Here is a 20,568-nt window from a genome sequence, read left to right on the forward strand (position 1 = left end):
TTCTCAGAGTAAAGCCCCAGCCTTCCTGTTGGTCTGTGGGCTTCTCTGGTGCCTCTGACTGATCTCCAGCCCACTCCTCTTCTTCCCACTCAACTCTGGCCACGCTGGCCCCTTGGTTGCCCCCAGAATACAGTAAGTATGCAGTTGCCCCAAGCCTCTGCCCTCCTGCTCCTCTTGCCTGGAACATTCCTCCCCTGGATAAACACATTGCTTACTTCCTTAAGGTTCTGTTCTCGTGGTCCCTGGCAGAGGGGCCTCCCCTGATCTCCTCCACTGTTAAGCTCTGCCCCTTCACCCTGCCTTATTCTCCTTCACTGGCCCCACAACCCTCTCACAGCATGGGTTTGTTTATTGTCTATTCACTCAAGACAAATAAAGCCATACTGTCTCCCTCTACCAGACTATAACCTGTAGAGAGAGACTGTCTAGTTTTAGTCTCTACTGATCCTTGATGCCTAAAACAGTACCCGGTGTGTAGTGGGTGCTCCGTACATGCTGGTTGAATGGATGAAGAGCTGAGGCATGTCTCAAGCCTGATACGGTTTGCACACTGTGATCTGGCAACTAGGTGGCTTCCTTTGTCCGCTTGCTCAGGGTTCAGGGAAGGTTGGCCATGAGCTGCCCTGGGAGCCCTGGAGACATGAAGGTGGAACCTGTCAATGGCAGAACGAGAGACCAGACCCCAGAAGAGGCTTTTCTCAGGTGCTTGGCTTCCTAAGGCAGCCTGGGTCCTGGGACTGTCATTCTTTTGACCGTAGTCTTTCCTTGTGCAACAAGGGGAGAGTGGCTTTCACTTCCAACCTCAGTGTGAGGAATTGGGAAACAACTGGAGCATGAAACTGAGGACCAGAGTGAGCACACTCTCCCATCTGTGCCTCGGAGCTGCCACCTGTTGTGTGCACTCATTGTCACAAGGACACACACATCCGTCCTGTGCTCTAGGTGTAGATTCTCCCAAGCCTCCTCAACTGGGGAGCAAACACTGATGGAAGCTGATTCTTGGGACTGCAGAGCTAGCTTCATTTCCAGGGAATGCTTGGGGGAGACCCCCAGAAGAGTGCCAGAGCCTTGAGCAGTGAGAGAAAGGGAGAGAGAGGTGCAGTCTGAACACGCAGCCCTTGGCAGCTGGTCTCTAGGGAAGTGCAGGAGAGAGGCATGGGGATGGGAGGCCCAGGACGGTGGTCCTGCACTGGGGTGGGGATGGGGGGCCACCTACACACAAGCCCAGCCTTTCCCACCACATCACTTTGCTATTTTGTTGTAGCAAATCACCCTGAGACTTAGGGGCCTAGAACAATCAATGATTTCTCACAATTCTTGTGCATTCACTGAGTAGTTCCTCTACTGGCTTCCCCCAGGCTTGCTCATGTAGCTGGTTCATTGGCTCCAAGATGACCTCACCGTGTGTCAGGCCCATGTGGTGGTTGGGGGGCCACAGTGACACTGTGCGTAGCCTCCTCTGAAACACCAGACTGGTTTTTCTTATGTGACAGTCTCAGGGCAGAACCCCAAGTGTGTGAAGTTGGAAACATCAAGGCTTCTTGAGGCCTCAAATTTGAAACTGAGACCGTTTATTTTCTACCATATTCTGTTCATCAAAGCAAATCACAGGGTCAGCCTAGAATCAAGGGGCAGAAGAATAGACTCTACCTTTTGATAGCATGAGCTGCAAAGAATTTTTGACTGTATTTAATTTACTCCTTTCCCTTCCCAGGCTTCCCTGATATATATATGTATGTGTGTGTGTGTGTGTGTGTGTGTGTGTGACTAAGTCATGTCTGACTCTTGGCTCAGACAGTAAAGAATGTGCCTGCAGTGCAGGAGACCCGGGTTTGATCCCTAGGTTGGGAAGATCCCCTGGAGAAGGGCATGGCAACCTACTCCAGAATTCTTGCCTGGAGAATCCCATGAGCAGAGGAGCCTGGTGGGCTACAGTAAGTTAATCAAGTGATTATTCTGAATAGGCAGCTCCTTGTTGATGTTAGTTATTATTAAGCTAAGATTGAGTGCTGTGTGTTAGCAACTGAGCTCAACCCTTGACACGTAATGTCTGTATTCCTTATAGCAGTCCGCTGAGATGTGTGTTCTTTTAACCTCCATTTTATTTATTTATTTATTTTGTGTGATCCGCTTCTGGTCATTTTCCTTTCTAAAAAGAAATATTAATTTTTTAGTTGAAGGATAATTGCTTTACAGAATTTTGTTGTTTTCTGCCAGAGATATGGAAACTGAGGCTTAGAGAAAGTTTTCTGTGGCAGTCATGTAAGTTGTTAGTGGCTGTGCTGGAACTTAAATGCTACTACTGTGATGTTCTTACCCTCTACTGAGAACAACCAGCCTAGATAACCTGCTGAAAAGCTTACTAATAATAAACTGTCATAATGAGTTACAGTGTTCAGCATCATTTCATATCCATAGTCACATGTGCCCATTACAACAAGTCTGATGTAGTTAGAACGACATTTTGAGGAATTGATACTGGCAGCTTATAGAGCCTGTGTGGCTTTGTCCATGGTCACATTCCTGATACCAGGTAGAATCGGAAACGTGCAGAGAAATGCAGGGAGTTCTACCCTCTGGTGAGCATTGGAGCCCATGAGGGGCGGGGCCTTATCGATGACGTGGTATGAGTGAACGCTGCTGCTCTGTGATGAACCTGGAGGTGCCTGGACTCCAGGTCAACGGAGTCAGGCCTCCTTTTGACCCCGAGTTGCCAGAGCACATTGGCTTGGCCTGTGTGTGGGTCTGGGCGAGGAGCACTTGTGGCTCTGGGTCCCCAGAGGAGCCAAGATCCGAAGACCAGGACCTTTAAAGGAAGGGCCTGTCTCTTCTCTGTTTTATCCTTCACTAGGAGAGAAAAACTAAGCCTCAGTTAAAACTAGGCACTGAGAGAATTTCTTAACTTGTGGGATTGCCTTCATGTTCAAACTGCTGAGGGAACTTACAGAGTCATCCTTTCTGAAAGCATCAGGAGTAGGTTGGGATCTTAACAGACCAGAGGTTCTCGCTGTTTTTCTGCCCCCCTGTGGGAGCCATGGCCCCTATTCTCCAGTGGCTTCATGGACTGGTGAATTCTCACCTTGAAGGTTGAGGAGTTACTTCGTAGGGGAGCATTTATCAAAATATCTAGAGAGATGAGGTATATATAGTTTGAAAGGGCTTCCTGAGAGATTCTGAGTCTCATTAAATACTGGCCACCACTGACTAGGATTCAAACTTCATGAGGACATGAATTTTTGTCTCTTGTTTATTCTGATAGCTAGTGCCTAGAGCAGGGCCTGGCATGAAGTAGGTGCTCACTAATTATTACTGAATGAATAAACACATGACAAAGTCATCTGTTAAAGGCATCTTCTCTCGCCTCCAGTGGAGAGTAACTGAGACATTGAGTCCTTTGTGTAGCCCAGACGCTTGTTGCCTTACAGGGCTGGACTTTGACCTTTTGGATCTGTGGTTCTGTGAAAGAAGTGAGGGACCTGGGCCTTTCTTGATTGTGAGTAGGTCGGGCTCTCCCCAGGCTCCAGCTTGGCATGTTGCCCTAGCCCTGCCCGCCCTGGGGAGTACTCGTTTCACACCTCCTTGCTGAGCAGTCTCTTTGGTCATCAGCTTGGCTGGGCACCGGATTTCTCTCATCTGTGCCCATGTACACGTGGGATGGCTGTTGTTTGACTTGCCCTTTTAAAAACAACTTAAGCATGTTGAAGTTTCCTGTTGACTGGGGGCAGCCAAAGGCTATGACCCAACAGGGAATTGTTGGCCAATCCTTGACTCACCCGAGCTGCAGTTTTCTGTGTGTGATCGAGCAGCGACAGCAGCCTGGCTCAGGGGCAGCTGGCTGCATTCCCCAGATGGCATGGTGCTCTGGAGCCTGTGAGTCTGGACCGCCCCACTCTGAAGGCCTGGGGATTAGAGTCAGGTGGGCCTTGGGAGCATGCAGTGTTGGCGAAGCCCTGCTGTCTTTGAACTAAAGCAGTCTGGGAACATTTCTGAAAGTTGACAGTGATTGCCCTAGTAGACAACTAGAAAAGAATGCCAATGAGGAAGTATGCCCATGGTTCTCTTCAGTCAGCTCACCTGTACCTTTTCTTGTCTTTATTTGTTCATTGTTCATGGTGCACCTAGATACCGAGTAGATGTCCCTCCACCTGGAAGAAATCATGGTCTCATAAGGAAGACCAAGAGGTCCCCTGATACTTACAAACACTACACTGGAGACAGGACTGTGCTCAGAGCTGTAGGGGTCTCTGCTGATCTATGTCTAGGGACCCGGGCAGTTCACAAGGATGGTGGAGGCCACTGCCTCGTCTTTAGAGCAGCAACATAGTGTAGTCATGGCTTCACGTACCAGCTGAGACCTTGAATGAGATGTTTAACCTTTGTATGCCTCAGTGTTTTTCATTTGCAAAATGAAGAAAATAATAATGTATAATAATATGACAGAGTTTTGTGAAGATTGAATGAATAAATATATGTTAAGACCTATCCTAAAGAAAGTCAACCCTGAATATTCTTTGGAAGCACTGATGCTGAAACTGAAGCTCCAATACTTTGGCCACCTGATGTGAAGAGCCGAGTCATTGGAAAAGACCTTGATGCTGGGAAAGATTGAGGGCAGGAGGAGAAGGGGGCAACAGAGAATGAGATGGTTGGATGACATCACCTATTCAATGGACATGAGTTTGAGCAAGCTCTGGGAGATAGTGAAAGACAGCAAAGTCTGGTGTGCTGCATTCCATGGGGTCGCAAAGAGTTGGACACGTCTTGGTGACTGAACAACAACAATGTAAAAACACTTATTAGAACTGTTGCCAATATTTGCTAAGATCTGTGTGTTGATCTGGAGCTAGGAGGTGGCTTGTTTGATGTGATACCACTGCTGGGGGCTAGAGCTATGAAGGAGCTGGTCTTCTTTCCCCATTAGCCTCCTTTGAGACAGTGGAAAGGATTCTTTCTTGAAGGGCCCTTCTGATCCTTTTGGGGGACTTCCCTGTAGCTCAAATGGTAAAGAATCTGCCTGCAATGCCGGAGACCAGGGTTCAATCCCTGGGTTGGGAAGATCCCCTGGAGAAGGAAATGGCAATCCACTCAAGTATTCTTGCCTGGAGAATCCCAAGGACAGAGAAGCCTGGTGGGCTGTAGTCCATGGGGTTGCAAAGAGTCTGACATGACTGAGCGACTAACACACGCACACCTCTGATCTTTTGAGACCTTCAGGGATCTGAGTCCATGGGGTTGCAAAGAGTATGACGTGACTAAGCGACTAACACATGCACACCTCTGATCCTTTTGAGACCTTCAGGGATCTGAGTCCATGAGGTTGCAAAGAGTCTGACGTGACTAAGCGACTAACACATGCACACCTCTGATCCTTTTGAGACCTTCAGGGATCTGAGTTCTGATCAAGACCCAAGCTGAGGTGGAGTGTCTTGTGTCTGGTAGCAGAAGCCTGAAGGGAGATGGGGCTTGTCAAGGAAATAGATCAGACGGGTCAAGTGCATATTTGGGACCACTTTAGGAAGTGGGTGCTGGAGATGCTTTGTAGCAGCTCATGAGAGTTGATCATGAGTGTTTCTTCCCAACTCCACATCTAGTGAGGTCACATGGGTCGTCTGAACTCAGCCATAGTAGGAATATTTATATTGTGGAAGTTGGCAGGTGTGACACATCTATGCTTTCTCCCTGCAAGGAGCTGATTATTAAACATTTAGCAGCACACTTCTGGTCTTACTGTTCTCTGATTGGCCAAGGTGGACTTTGGGGATGCTCTGGCTTGTCGTAGACCTGGCTTCTATGGCAGATGGTACCCAGGGCCTCTGGGTATGAACTGGGCAGAGAAACCCATTGAGTGTAGCCCACTCTGGATAAGATGTTTCTTCCTGAGGACAGCTTTGGAAGGTACATTATTGCATATAGTACTTTGAGCTTGAGAGTCCCATAGGAGAGGGGTAAGCTGAGTTCTTTCAGAATAAAACAGTGTTCTCAGTCCGCACACTGCCATTTCTCTTTTTCTTTTTTTCTCCTAGGTCTCAGTCAGTCTCTCCACCTCCGGTTCTCTCCCCACCGAGGAGTCCCATCTACCCGCTCAGTGACAGTGAGACGTCAGCCTGCAGGTACCCAAGCCGCTCCGGTTCCCGGCTGCTCCTCAAGGACTGGCATCACCGTGAGCCTTCACCCCAGCATCCTCAAGCCCCCTCCCCCAACACCTCACCACCTGTCTGTCCCCTCAAGGCCACCAGCTTCGGTTATCTGGACAGAAGCCCTGTCGTGTGCAAGAGAGAGGACCAGAAGGAGAACATCCGGGGGGCAGCCCAAAATGTAGAGGGCATCGTTGCTTCCCCGCCGCTTGCCCAGAGCACTCCGTCCCTGGGGTCAGCAGTGGGCCCCCGGAGTGTCTTTCTGAACCGCACTGGCCCCCGTGCCCACAGCCTGGGCATCCGGGAGAAGATTTCAGCATGGGAGGGTCGCCGAGAGGCTTCGCCCAGGATGAGCGTGTGTGGAGAGAAGCGGGAGGGCTCTGGGGGTGAGTGGGCGGCCAGTGAGGGCTGCCCCAGCGTGGGCTGCCCCAGCGTGGTGCCGTCCCCCTGCAGCTCGGACAAGACCTTCGACTTCAGGGGCCTCCGGAGGATGAGCAGGACCTTCTCTGAGTGTTCCTACCCTGAGACCGAGGAGGAGGGAGAGGCGCTCCCTGTGCGGGACTCTTTCTACCGGCTGGAGAAACGGCCAGGCCGGAGCGAGCCCAGTGCCTTACTCAGGGGGCACAGCAGCAGGAAGGAGAGCTCAGCGGTGCTGAGTCGGATCCAGAAAATTGAACAGGCCCTGAAGGAGCAGCCAGGCCGGGGGCTCCCCCAGCTCCCCAGCAGCTGCTACAGTGTAGACCGAGGGAGATGGAAGACTGGGACCTTGGGCCCCTTGGAGGAACCCACAGGGAACGCGAGTGTGAGCACTGACAGCCGGGCAGGAGGAGCGGCTGGAGTTGGGGGGGAGGCGGGCCCACCCCCGGAGAGGGAAGGCAGTGGCCCCGCTAAGCCAGGGACCCCTGGAAATAGCCCGACCTCCCAGCTGCTGCCGCCGAAGAGCTCCCCTGATCCCGCTGTGAACCCTGTCCCCAAACCCAAGCGCACCTTTGAATATGAGGCTGACAAGAACCCCAAGAGTAAGCCAAGCAATGGTCTACCTCCTCCACCCACACCTGCTGCTCCACCCCCCTTGCCCTCCACCCCAGCCCCACCCGTCACCCGGAGACCCAAGAAGGACACACGAGGTCACCGCAAGTCCCAGAACAGGTAACGAATGCCCCTCCAGTGACACAGAGCTGGGCACAGCGGCTTTGTTTTCAATGGAGGATGCAGGAGCAGACTATGGTTGCGGGTCACAGTTAGTACTCTGTAAATTCTGGAGCAGCAGATGATGTTAGGTGAAACATGAGCTAGGCAAAAAAGGTTGATGGTTCTTCTGCTCTTGCAGGGGATCTTCCTAACCCAGGGATCGAATACATGTCTCTTAGGTCTCCTGTATTGGCAGGCAGGTTCTTTACCACTAGTGCCACCTGGGAAGCCCTGTTTAAAAGCGAGTGGAAGGGTGACATGACATTCCAAATGTTGTGTCCTGAAGATGTTGGCTGGTTTGGCCTTTGGAGTAGAGCCCTACTGGAACTTCTTCTATGGCAAGGGTGAAAGTGAGAGTTGCTCAGTCGTGTCCAAATCTTTGTGACCCCATGGACTGTATGGACTATACAATCCATGGAATTCTCCAGGCCAGAATACTGGAGTGGGTAGCCTCCTCCAGGGGATTTTCCCAACCCAGGGATCAAACCCAGGTTTCGCGTGTTGCAGGCGGATTCTTTACCAGCTGAGCCAAATGGGAATGGTAGGGCCATCTTACTTTTAGATCGATGGGGCAGTCCCTTGAGGACTAGTACGATCTTAGCCTCCTAACTACCTGAAATGCCAGCTAGAGATTTATTTCCTTGGCTGAAACATTATCTAAATACTGCATGTTACCATTAATGCAGTAGGGTTGACACATTTAACATGATTTGCTCTTTCCTGAGGGTTGCCTGGGTGTATAGGAACCCTGGGCTTATATGAAGAGGGGATCTCTGGATCCTAAAAGGGGAGACTGATGGGAAACAGAGAGAACATTTCACCTACTTCCTGGCCATGTCCAGAAGGACCTGTTCTCACATTGACTTCCTGGTCCATCTCAGCATTCCTGACACTGGACTGCCCAGATCATCTCCACAATTGTAGTGACTTGGGAGCCGGAGCAGCTCGAGTTGGTGCAGGTTGATAGGCATCTTGTTTTCTGAATCGGAGTAGGCTGGGAACCAGCTTCCTGTGCACGGCCTGTTGTCCTGCCCCTCACTGCCTTTCTCTTCTAACCTAATGTCAGGTGGGCGTTCAGGTTTCTTTGACTTTTGGGGGTTCTTCAACCTGACACCATACTTCAGGCTTCCACCCAGCATATCCCAACTCATATAGAAACTTTCCCACCATATGCAGAGAGGAAAACATCACAAAGGCTCAAACTCATGAGCTAGAAGAGACCTTGGCTAAATGTAATTCCATGTTCTGGCCCACCTCAGCATGCTCACTGGCTCTTTAAGTCTGTAACACCCTGCTGAAATGTTTGCTTTGTCTTTGTGTGTGTGTGTGTGTGTTAGTCACTCAGTCGTGTCCAACTCTTTGTGACCCCATGGACTGTAGCCCACCAGGCTTCTCTGTCCTTGGAATTCTCCAGGCAAGAATACTGGAGTGGATTGCCATTCCCTTCTCCAGAGGAACTTCCCAACTTTGTCTTTAGTCATCTATTTCTAGAAAAATCTGTCTAGAGCCTGCTGTGCACCAAGCCTTCGTGCTGGTCAGGGGGACACAAGAGTGCATAAGATGTGGCTGTTGCATTCAGGGAGTTGGTAACCTGGTACAGGAGATAGATGCACAAATAAATTATAGATGCTGTGCTCCCTACTGGGATCCATGGGCAGGCAGAGTGCTGCTGAAACCCAGAGGAAGAGGCATCTGAACTGGGGAGTGAGGGAACCCTCCTCAGAGAGGGAGCTGCTGAGCTAAATTTAGGAGAGCAGGAAGTACATAGCCAAGTGGAAAAAGCGGATAAGAGGAGAGAGTACTTCAGCTTGAAGGTTTTACATATACACACCCACATATTACATTCATAATATATACATACATCCATATATGGTGGAGTCACTTCAAATGAGAATTAACAGCAAAGTTAAATCTCTGTTCTTAAGGGAAAAAAAAGAATCTGTTTGAAAAGCACAGGCTGAGGATGAGATAGTAAGTTTAAATCTGTTGTGCCTGGTACAATTCTTGTATTTAATATACCTTTTTATTTTAAAAAATATACAAGCCGTATATTTATATTATTCAACCAAAGAAAAATCTTTTTAAAAGTCTGGAGGAGAAACTGACTGTATCCATCATCATGAAAGACCCTGTGCTGGTCCTCGATATGGTACCTTCCAGAGGGATTTTCAAGGGTTATTTGGCTGAACATGGCTTGTGTCATTTGCTGACCTGAGAACTGCCTGCATGAGATGTTGACTCCACTGTATACATTGCTGAAGGTTTGCTGTCACACCAGCAGTGGCTTGCAGGCCAGCTTTCAGAAACCTCTATGCTCAGCCATTGGGTATTTAGCTGGTTGAGAAGTCTGGGCCAGAGACAGAGATCGGGGAGTTACCATGGTAGCAATGGTAGATACGGTGATGGTTGTCAGTATGGGGCTCCCAGAAAGTGCAGGGCGAGAAAGAGAGCCCTGAAGACAGAACTCTCAGACTGTGGCATTGGAAAGGCAAGTGGAAAAGGGGACCCCTCACAGGAGCTTGAGAAGCAGTTGAAAACTAGGAGGCCTGTGTCATGGAGGGCAGGGAGGACAGGGCCAGTGTGAAGAGTTCAGCTGTGATGAAGGCTGCATAGTAACCACGCAGCTGAGGACACTTTTAGTCCTACACTTGTACCCCAGGGCCCTCGGGGTGTTGTTTATTAAACATGAGAGAAAGGACTGCATCAGCTGAAAGATCAAGGGTACCCAAAGATGAGGAAGGTGTTAGTGGGTGAGAGGGAGGGATTCAGTCAATGCCTGTACTTTTCTCCCTCCTGGAGAGGGACCAGCCTTGGAGAGCAAGAGCATGCAGCTGGGCCAGGCCTCCCTGTGAAGATGAGGAGTAGAGGGTAGCATGGGCTCAGCATGTCCGAGAAGCTAACTAGCTGTGGTTTGGGAACCATGCAGGAGAGGGGAAGGTTATTTGGGGGATGGAAAGGTGCAGGTCACTAACCGAAGGTAAGGTAGGTCTTGGAAATAGCTTCTGGCGGCAAATTGCCTTACCAGGTCCTCTCAGAAGTGGTGTGATTTGTCTTGAGGGCTCAGGCCCTTCTCATTTCAACGAACCACCTACCACCAGCTGCTTCTGTGACCCCTGAACAGCCCTGAGCATCACCCGTCGTGTTGAGCCCTTCCTGCCTGCTCGGTGCCTGAGGCCTTGGCTCAGATGCAGACATGGTGTGAGACTCTAGACCAGACGAGGCACTCAGTTCCTGTGGTCATGGCAGTTGCTTCTCAAAAATTATATTCTCCAGGGCTTGGAGGCCCAGGTCAAAACCTCAGACCCTGCCGTCTGACAGCCTGTGCGAGTCTTATCTCTGTCACTTTATCTCCTTGAGCCTCAGGCTGCTGCTGAGTCACTTCAGTCGTGTCTGACTCTGTGCGACCCCATAGATGGCAGCCCACCAGGATGCCCCATCCCTGGGATTCTCCAGGCAAGAACACTGGAGTCAGTTGCCATTTCCTTCTCCAATGCATGAAAGTGAAAAGTGAAAGTGAAATCGCTCAGTCATGTCTGACCCTCAGCGACCCCATGGACTGCAGCCTACCAGGCTCCTCCATGGGCTAGTCCATCTTAAAGTGGCACGATACCTAGCAGCAGCAAGCTGAAGACGAATGGGCGAACATGTGTAGAGCATCAGACACAGCGTCTGACACATGACTTCCTACTGGTATTAGTGGCAGGCACCCAGGCTGGGGCCTTTTGGACCATTTATCTCTTCATTTGGATGGTAAGTTTGGATCCGTCTTGATGCTTTGCTCAGTGGCTGGTTTAGCGAGGAGGACCTCCAGTCTTGGCTCTTGCCCTTGGCCATTCCCTTCCAGGGCAGCAAGGGTGTGGTTCAGCCAGAATGACTCATACTCTTTGTCATCCACAGAAAATCCTTTGAGTTTGAGGATGCATCCAGTCTCCAGTCCCTGTACCCCTCTTCTCCCACTGAGAACGGTACTGAGAGCCAACCCAAGTTTGGATCCAAAAGCACTTTAGAAGAGAATGCCTATGAAGATATCGTGGGTAAGCAGGGGCCGAGCGGTGGGCTGGCTCATCTGTGGTGCTGCAGGAGCATGGCTGCAGGACCGGCGCTCCACTTCATTCTCTCTGGGCAGTTGTGGCCCGACTTCTGGAACTTCTCAAGGAAAGGGCATCAGAGAAAGAGGCTTACCAAAGACTGGGCAGCTGAGAGATTAAAGCCTGGCTTTGAATGAATTGGAACCCAAAGGGCTCCTGGGACCACAAAAAGGGGGAACCACACTGTCCCTTTATTTTTGAAAGTCTCTGGAGTCCAATAGGTGCCCTTTCTTAGCTGTGTATCCTTAGGCAAATCACTTTTAACTTTTTTGCGACCTTTTCTCTTATGAAATGATGATTTTTTAAATTCTTAATACCTAGTAAGTTTATATTTAAAAAAGAAGAGTCACTAACTAGCAAATGATGGAAACATACAATTGACACTGGCCGAAATACTTGGGGAGGGGGGAGGGAGGTTCACGAGGGAGGGGACATAGGTATGCCTATGGCTGATTCATGTTGATGTTTGACAGAAATGGTGATGATAGTTTTATGGTAACAACAATAATAGTAGTAATATGCAAGATTACTGTTAGGATTAAATGAGATAAAATATATATCAAAGTATCTAGCGTGATACCTGGTCCTTAATATGTATCTCTCCTACTCTTCCCTTAAAGTAAGTGTGAAGTGTCTGAGATTTCACTCTGTTTGCAAGTTAGCACTAGCCTGCTCGGGTCCACAGATACTGGCAGAAGCCAGAGGAGCTTGGATCACAGAGGACTTTACTACTCATGCACAACGGGCCACATGAGCTTGCTGTTCACACAGGTTCCCCTTGCTCCGCAGCCCCATGGGGCAGTGTGGAGGAGGTCCAGGTAGAGGCTGTACACATCGTGGGTCTATTATGTCCAGCCGAGGAACCTCAAGCTTAGGAAACCCCAAGCTTTTCAAGGGGCTGCTGGCAAACCTGTTCAACCTTTGCCCCATAAGCAGACATAATCCTTATTATTCTGGTCAGGAAACAGATCTGCCTCTGTCCTAGAGGGAGACTCTATCCCCCAAGGCTGTTTGCTCTATAAACATCTTTGAAAAGAATGATTAATTTCTCTTGCTCAGGTTGGAAATGTAGAATACCATGGAGAATTGTCCTCCAGGTACTGGGAGGATATTGTGTTGGCAAACTTGCATCTGAGCGTCAACAAAAAGCAATAATTATAATAGTTGAGGCTCAGTCAGTTCAGTTCAGTTGCTCAGTTGTGTCCGATCTCTGCAACCCCATGGACTGCAGCACGCCAGGTCTCCTTGTCCATCACCAGCTCCCAGAGCTTACTCAAACTTAGGTCCGTTGAGTCGGTGATGCCGTCCAACCATCTCATCTTCTGTCGTCCCCTTCTCCTCCCACCTTCAGTCTTTCCCAGCATCAGGGTCTTTTCCAATGCGTCAGTTCTTCGCATCAAGTGGTCAAAGTATTGGAGTTTCAGCTTCAGCGTCAGTCTTTCCAATGAATATTCAGGACTGATTTCCTTTAGGATTAACTGATTGGATCTTCTTGCTGTCCAAGGGACTCAAGAGTCTTCTCCAACACCACAGTTCAAAAGCATCAGTTCTTCAGTGCTCAGATTTCTTTACGGTCCAACTCTCACATCTGTACATGACTACCGGAAAAACCATAGCTTTGACTAGACAGACCTTTGTCAGCAAAGTAACATCTCTGGTTTTTAATAGGCTGTTTAGGTTTGTCATACCTTTTCTTCCAAGGAGCAAGCGTCTTTTAATTTCATGGCTGCAATCGCCATCTGCAGTGATTTTGGAGCCCAAGAAAATAAAGTCTCTCACTGTTTGCATTGTTTCCCCATCTATTTGCCATGAAGTGATAGGACTAGATGCCATGATCTTAGTTTTCTGAGTATTGGGTTTTAAGGCAACTTTTTTACTCTCTTCTTTCACTTTCATCAAGAGGCTCTTTAGTTCTTCTTCACTTTCTCCATAAGGGTGGTGTCATCTGCGTATCTGAGGTTATTGATATTTCTCCCAGCATTGATTCCAGCTTGTGCTTCATCCAGCCCAGCATTTCTTATAATGTACTCTGCATATAAGTTAAATAAGCACAGTGATGATTTACAGCCTTCATGTACTCCCTTCCAGATTTGGAACCAGTCTGTTTTTCCATGTACAGTTCTAACTGTTGCTTCTTGATGCTTCTAACTGCTGCATGTAGATTTCTCAGGAGGCAGGTCAGGTGGTCTTGTATTCCCGTCTCCTTAAGAATCTTCCACAGTTTGTTGTGATCCACGCAGTCAGAGGCTTTGGCATAGTCAATAAAGCAGAAGTAGATGTTTTTCTGAAACTCTTTCACTTTTTCAATGATCCAATGGATGTTGGCAATTTGATCTCTGGTTCCTCTGCCTTTTCTAAATCCAGCTTGAACGTCTGGAAGTTCACATACTGTTGAAGCCTGGCTTGGAGAATTTTTAGCATTATTTTGCTAGCGTGTGAGATGAATGTAATTGTGCAGTAGTTTGAGCATTCTTTAGCATTGCCTTTCTCTGGGATTGGAATGAAAACTGACCTTTTCCAGTCCTGTGGCCACTGCTGAGTTTTCCAAATTTGCTGGCGTATTGAGTGCAGCACTTTCACAGCATCATCTTTTAGGATTTGAAATAACTCAACTGAAATTCCATCACCACCACTAACTTTGTTTGTAGTGATGCTTCTTCCTAAGTCCCACTTGAGTTTGCACTCCAGGATGTCTGGCTCTAGGTAAGTGATCACACCATTGTGGTTATCTGGGTCATAAACATCTTTTTTGTATAGTTCTTCTGTGTATTCTTACCACTTCTTAATATCTTCTGCTTCTGTCCATACCATTTCTGTCCTTTATTGTGTTCATCTCTGCATGAAATGTTCCCTTGGTATCTCTGATTTTCTTGAAGAGATCTCTAGTCTTTCTCATTCTGTTGTTTTTCTCTATTTCTTTGCATTAATCAGTGAGGAAGGCTTTCTTATCTCTCCTTGCTATTCTTTGGAACTCTGCATTCAAATGGGTGTATCTTTCCTTTCCTCCTTTGCTTTTAGTTTCTCTTCTTTTCACAGCTAGTTGTAAGGCCTCCTCAGACAACCATTTTGCCTTTTTACATTTCTTTTTCTTGGGGATGGTCTTGATCACTGCTTCTTTTACAATGTCACGAACCTCCATCCATAGTTCTTCAGGCACTCTGTCTATTAGATTAAATCCCTTGAATCTATTTGTCACTTCCACTGTATAATCGTAAGGGATTTGATTTAGGTCATACATGAATAGTCCAGTGGTTTTCTCTGCTTTCTTCAATTTAAGTCTGAATTTGGCAATAAGGAGTTCATGATCTGAGGCCACAGTCAGCTTCCAGTCTTGTTTTTGCTGACTGTATAGAACTGCTCCATCGTTGGCTGCAAAGAATATAATCAATTTGATTTTGGTATTGACCATCTGGTGATGTCCATGTGTAGAGTCTTCTCTTGTGTTATTGGAAGAGGGTGTTTGCTATGACCAGTGCATTCTCTTGGCAAAACTCTGTTAGCTTTGACCTGCTTCATTTTGTACTCCAAGGCCAAATTTGCCTATTACTCCAGGTGTTTCTTAACTTCCTCCTTTTGCATTCCAGTCCCCTATAATGAAAAAGACATGTTTTTTTTTTGTGTGTGTCTTAGTTCTAGAAGTTCTTATAGGTCTTCATAGAACCATTCAACTTCACCTTCTTCAGCATTACTGGTCAAGGCATAGACTTGGATTACTGTGATATTGAATGGTTTGCCTTGGAACGAACAGAGATCATTTCTGTCGTTTTTGAGATTGTATCCAAGTACTGCATTTCAGAATCTTTTGTTGACTATGATGGCTATTCCATTTCTTCTAAAGGATTCTTGCCCACAGTAGTAGATATAATGGTCATCTGAGTTAAGTTCACCCATTCCAATCCATTTTAGTTCCCTGATTCCTAAAATGTTGATGTTCACTCTGCCATCTCCTGTGTGATCACTTCCAATTTGCCTTGATTCATGGACCTCACATTCCAGGTTTCTATGCAATATTGCCCTAGTCAAGGCTAGGTTGAGTTTATTTTTGGGTTTTATCTTAATTCTGGCCAAATTCTCTTCAGCGAGGGTTTCCGTTTTGTTCAAGTGAAGTGTGTGTCTCAGCACAGGTCCCTGAGGAGAAGTCTGCATTCATGCACTTGACCTCTCCTGCCCTCCTCTCTGTCTTGTCTCTGCCTTGGGCCTTGGGGCTGAAGACCATAGTCCTAAGGAGTGTATTCATGCATTTGTCCTAAGTCGCTTCAGTCATGTCTGACTCTTTTTGACCCCATGGACTCTAGCCCATCAGGCTCCTCTGTCCACAGGATTCTCCAGGCAAGAATACTGGAGTGGGCAGACATTCCCTTCTCCTGGGATCAAACCCGGGTCTTCTGCATTGCAGGTGTATTCTTTACCTTCTGAGCCACGTATATAGTTTCCCCAATTACTTTTGATAATTTGTACCACTTCTACCAGAGTGGTACAGTTGTTTACAATTGATGAACCAAAATATCATTATCATCCAAAGTTCATAGTTTATGTTAGGTTTCACTCTTGGTGTTACACACTATATGTGTGCGCTAAGTCACTTCAGTCATGTCCAGCTCTTTGCAGCCCTATATACTACAGCTCTCCAGGCTCCTCTGTCCATGGGATTCTCTAGGCAAGAATACTGGAGTCGGTTGCATGCCCTCCTCCGGGGATCTTCCCCACCCGGGGATTGAACCCACGTCTCTTAGGTCTCCTGCATTGGCAGGCTAGTTCTTTACCACTAGTGCCACCTCGGAAGCCCAATGAGTGTGTTACAGAGAGGAATGACCCTAGTGGAGAGCCCGCCAGGTAAGACTGTGGGATCCTAGGAAGAGAGAGTCATCTAATCCCCTGTTTGATCTGAATCGTCAGGTTCCTACTTTTCTCCTTACAGCCTGACTGCTCCAGCGTTTCTGGGGAGCCAGCAGCAGTGCTCGGACCCACACAGGCATTGCTTTCCCAGGGTTGGGGTGTATCGGATGTGGCTACCTGAAGCTCAATCCTATCTGAAAGTCTGTGGGAGTGAGATTCCCCAGAACAGCAAAAGGGCCTGGAGAAAGAGGCCCCTTCGGTTACCACCTGGGAGAAACTTTGTATGCATGGCCACCCAGAGCTGAGCTCAGTCAGGAGCTGTGGGGGACAGAGGCACAGCCCCATCTTCCTCCCCACCCCAGAGTAGGGTGCACTCCTGTTTGCTCTGTTCTGAGAGAAATCCTCACATGTCACTGCTGCCTGGGGCCCTGGAAGCAGCCGGGGTGGCTGCTGCGGTGGGCAGGGCAGGCTCCAGCTTTCAGCTGTCCCCCTCAGGACCCAGGTGCTGCCGGCACTGGGGCCTGAGCACTCTCTTCTGTGAGAATGCTCTGCAGCCCTTCTGTGCTGCCCAGGGACCTCACCTGGGAATGCTTTTGCATCAGCTGAACTGGAATAAAAGAAAGGGATGCTCCAACCGTTTCTCCCTGTCCAGAGCTCCACAATCACAGGGTTCTGTTTGAGGTTATTTGGGGGCTGTGCATGTAGTGTTGGGGGGTGGGCTGTGGCGGGAGGTGAGAATTTTGGAGGCACTGTTCTGGGCAACAGAACTGTTCTCAGGCCCTCCTTAGGTTAGAAGTTAGAAGAGGTAGAGGGAGGCAAGTGTGTCTGGGCCTTGGCCTCCTCACTCAGTGGAGGGGACTTGCTGCCACTTTGAGGTGTTGCGTGAGAAGGCCAGAAAATAGCAGAGCAGCTTGGATGCCTCTTAGATGGACGAGCTAGAAGCCTGAGTAAGGGCTGGGCTGAGGTGAGGCTGGAGCGGGGACATGTTCCCTAGCTGCTGAGCTCGCTTCCGGATCTTTGGAGCGCTGTGTAGAGAGGAAGGGGTGAGAGGGGATGGCAGGGAGGGCCCCTGGGGGTTCTGGCTGCCCTGGTGTGGTGGGGGTCGGGTGAGTTTCCAAATCTCTGGCTGTTCGGTGCCCTGGGTGTGTTTTCCTCCTTTCTGTCATCACAGTAGCCCTTGAACTTCTAGACCTGCCCAGGGAGGCCAGAGGGAAATTCAAGGGAGGATGTCTCTTTCTCTCAGATTCTGGTTGACTTACCCTTTCTCCTTCCCTGGAGACAGTCCAAGAATTTGGACCCCTCTGAGGCTTCCGAAGGGGGCCCTTGTTGCTGAACTTTGAGTGTCACTTTCACTTTTGCCTCGGACTGAGCAGAGCCTGACTTCCCGGGAGCCTTCTCCTTGGCCCAGCCTGTGCTCGGTGAGGCTGAGGGTGCTCTGGTTTGGATTATCCAGTTTTTGCCGCCTCCCTTGCCTGGGGGCAGACAGAGCTTTGTTTCGGGTGTGTGATATTGGGGCTGTGGCAGGAGGCGGGAGGTGGGCAGAGAGCACCCACGCTGAGTCTTTATCTTGGGGGCCAGCCCATCGGTCTGGAGTTCCTGGTCTATAAGAGGCTAAGTGCGAGTTGGCCCAGAGACTAATGCGTCTTCTCCATGAGCCCTGGACTTGAACACAGGGCCCTGGGGAGTGCGCTAGCCTCCCGCCTAGACCCAGCCTGATGCCTTGGGAACCAGGGTGGGATACTCCAAACCAGGCTGACTTTTACCCTGCTGATTTGCAACAGAGTGGTCCCGAAATAAAGTTAGACTGCTGTGTCGCTTCTAGGGGCTGTTCCTTCTCGCCTGTCCAATTTGACATCTGCCTCTGGAAGATGCTGCTGTCCCACAAAGCCTTATAATCGTTGGCATTCTGAGCCTGACACTCAAAAATGCGGCCAAGGAAGCAGCTTGTTAGAGAGTTATGTGGAGTGGCCTCGGCGCCTGACCAGGGAGCCCAGGCTGCATTCCTGCAGAGATTCCCACTCCCATCAGCTCGCTGGGGCTGAGGGAGCGTTTCCAGGAACTTGAGTGGGGTGGGAGCTGGGGACAGAGCCAGTCAGCCTTACTGTAAAGCTTTTCGAGCGTCTGCTCTTTCTGTCTTCTTCTGTCTTGCGTCGCAAGGCTGGGGGACAGTGAGGATTAGAGGCACCTAGTAGCATGGAGGCTGCTGCCCAGAGGTGTCATCCAAGGAACAGTGCCCGGGCAGTTGGGAAATGATGTCCAGCTTTGGAGGGTGGGGAACGGCTGGCCCCTGAGAGCTCCTCATCTGTGCTGTGCATTGCCGGGGCGCTGGGCCCTTCATCTGGCCCTGTCTCCTCAGTGCAAGGGAGGGGAAGAGGCCGAGAACCAGAGAAACAGCTGGCTGGACATGAGAGAGGGTTGGGGAGGGAAGCTGCAGACCCAGGGCCCTCACCATGGGTGTGGTCTGGGAAGCTTAAGATTTGGAGAAATTCTCAGTTGTTGACACAGACACGCATCCCTTCTCTAACTGGTTCTTCCACTTGTGTGTGTGTTGGGGGCTGGGGTGTTTGGCATCCGTGGTTAATGGCCACAGGAGACGTGGGGAGGCATGGGGGGGCAAGGCTCAGTGGGACTGGGTTCTTCCTTCAAGAGGATCCCCGTGATAGGTTTGGGCTCTGACCAAGCCCCATATAAAAAAAAGTGCAAAGCAGAAATTCTTGGCGATGCCCCTGTCCTTTGTGTCATCAGCAAAGCTGGGAAAGGGTGAGACCTCTGGCTTCTGCAGCTGGGCTTGATGAGATGGGGCTGCTCCAGGCCAGGCCTTGGGGATGGAGGCCCCACCTCTTCTCTGTCTCCCAGGGCAGCCTGGAGCACCCTTGAGGGAGCTGTGTGGGCAAGAGAGTGGGTGAAGGTCTTCAGATCTGCCAGGTTTCCTACCTCCCATCCAGGCCCTGCAGAGTCTTCTCCAGGTTTCTCCACTCAGCTCCAGCTTCTTCAGCCTCACTGTGGCTCTCTCCCGGAGGAGGGAGGAGGTTCTAAGCTGGATTCCCTAGCCCTCCTGGTCTCCCAGCTCTGAGCCATCGCTTTGGGACGACTGGCTCTAGGCCTTGGGCACTGCTTGGTCTCTGCACATCCCCATGCCCTTGTCACTCTTACTATCTGGACAGGTGGCTGCGTGGGTTTCTGTGTGGCAGCTCCAGGAGGGTCGTCAGAACAATCCAGAAAGTGGGGTGTCAGAAGTGAATGAGGCTGTGAAGGGCTCAAGCTATGGCTGGGGAGGTGGAGCTTGGGCCAGGGCCAACCTTCATTTCCTGGAGAAATGATTAGTGGCCTGGTTATATCTGAGAGGCTGTTGAATGTTGCTGGAGAAGAAAGAGGCTGTTTCTTTCTGTTAGGCTGGGCAGGCAGGAGGAGCAGGCATTTGAAGCTTTCCTGAAGTTTAGTTTCCAGAGGCCATACCGGGCTTGAGACCCTGGTGTTCCCAACTGTTTTCAGTTCTCAGATGATCACTGATATGCATCTGTGACTGTCCCAGGCCTCCGTCTCCTACTTCTATTTCTTGGAGCTTTGGCTTTTGCATTGATGTTCAAAGGGAAAAGAAGGAAGGGAGAGAAGAGGAGTGAAGGAGGGAGGAAAAGAGTTTGCCTTAGTGCTCAGAAGCCATTAGGGAGTTTAGGAACATCTGTCTAAAACAGTGGTTCTTAATGGGGCAAGCATGGGTTGGGGTATAGTTCCATCCATCCATCCGTATCTACCCATCCATCCATCCACTTTTCCTTTGTTCCTCCTTTTCTCCTTCCTTCCTTCTTTTCTTCTATCCATCATCCATCTGTCCGACTCATCATCCGTTTATCCGTCTATCTGCCCAGGGGACATTTGACAGTGTCTGGAGACATTTTCAGTTGTTTAGTTGAGGGGATACTACTGTCCTCTGTGTAGTGAATGGAGGCCAGGGTTGTTACTGAACATCCTACAAATGCACAGTCCAGTCCACCACAACAAGAATTATCCAGCCCCAACTGGAGCAACTCTGATCTAAAGCAGTTGAGACAGGGTCGTCCTGTAGGCTGGGGGAAGACGATAAGGACTCTGGCTGGTCATCCAGCCCAAAGCAGTTTAGATTTGATGAGCCTGGAATACATGTTCTCCCTGCCCCCATCTGCTCTGTCCTGTGTCACAGGATAAGGAAAATTGTATCCTGACTCAACAATCTTTGGTCCCCTAGCCTCACCGCTACAGGACCTATGTTGGCGAGGGACCAGGAAATACAGAGTCTATCCTGATTCCTCCCTGAGTGCCCGCGATGGGGTGGGCTATAGAAA

At 49.5% G+C, this 20,568-nt stretch overlaps 1 protein-coding gene across 4 annotated transcripts in view; it reads left to right on the forward strand.

The window, feature by feature from the left end:
• DENND2B (DENN domain containing 2B) overlaps positions 1 to 20,568 on the forward strand; it is a 171,671-nt gene that overhangs the window by 126,294 nt on the left and 24,809 nt on the right. For all 4 annotated transcript variants that reach the window (XM_061440862.1, XM_061440863.1, XM_061440864.1 and 1 more), the window contains 2 exons: positions 6,024 to 7,283; positions 11,223 to 11,359. In XM_061440862.1, coding sequence (XP_061296846.1) covers positions 6,024 to 7,283; positions 11,223 to 11,359 — 1,397 coding nt within the window. The remainder of the gene's footprint in view (positions 1 to 6,023; positions 7,284 to 11,222; positions 11,360 to 20,568) is intronic.

The sequence above is a fragment of the Bos javanicus genome, chromosome 15, assembly GCF_032452875.1.
Source record: "Bos javanicus breed banteng chromosome 15, ARS-OSU_banteng_1.0, whole genome shotgun sequence".
NCBI classification, from domain to species: domain Eukaryota; kingdom Metazoa; phylum Chordata; class Mammalia; order Artiodactyla; family Bovidae; genus Bos; species Bos javanicus.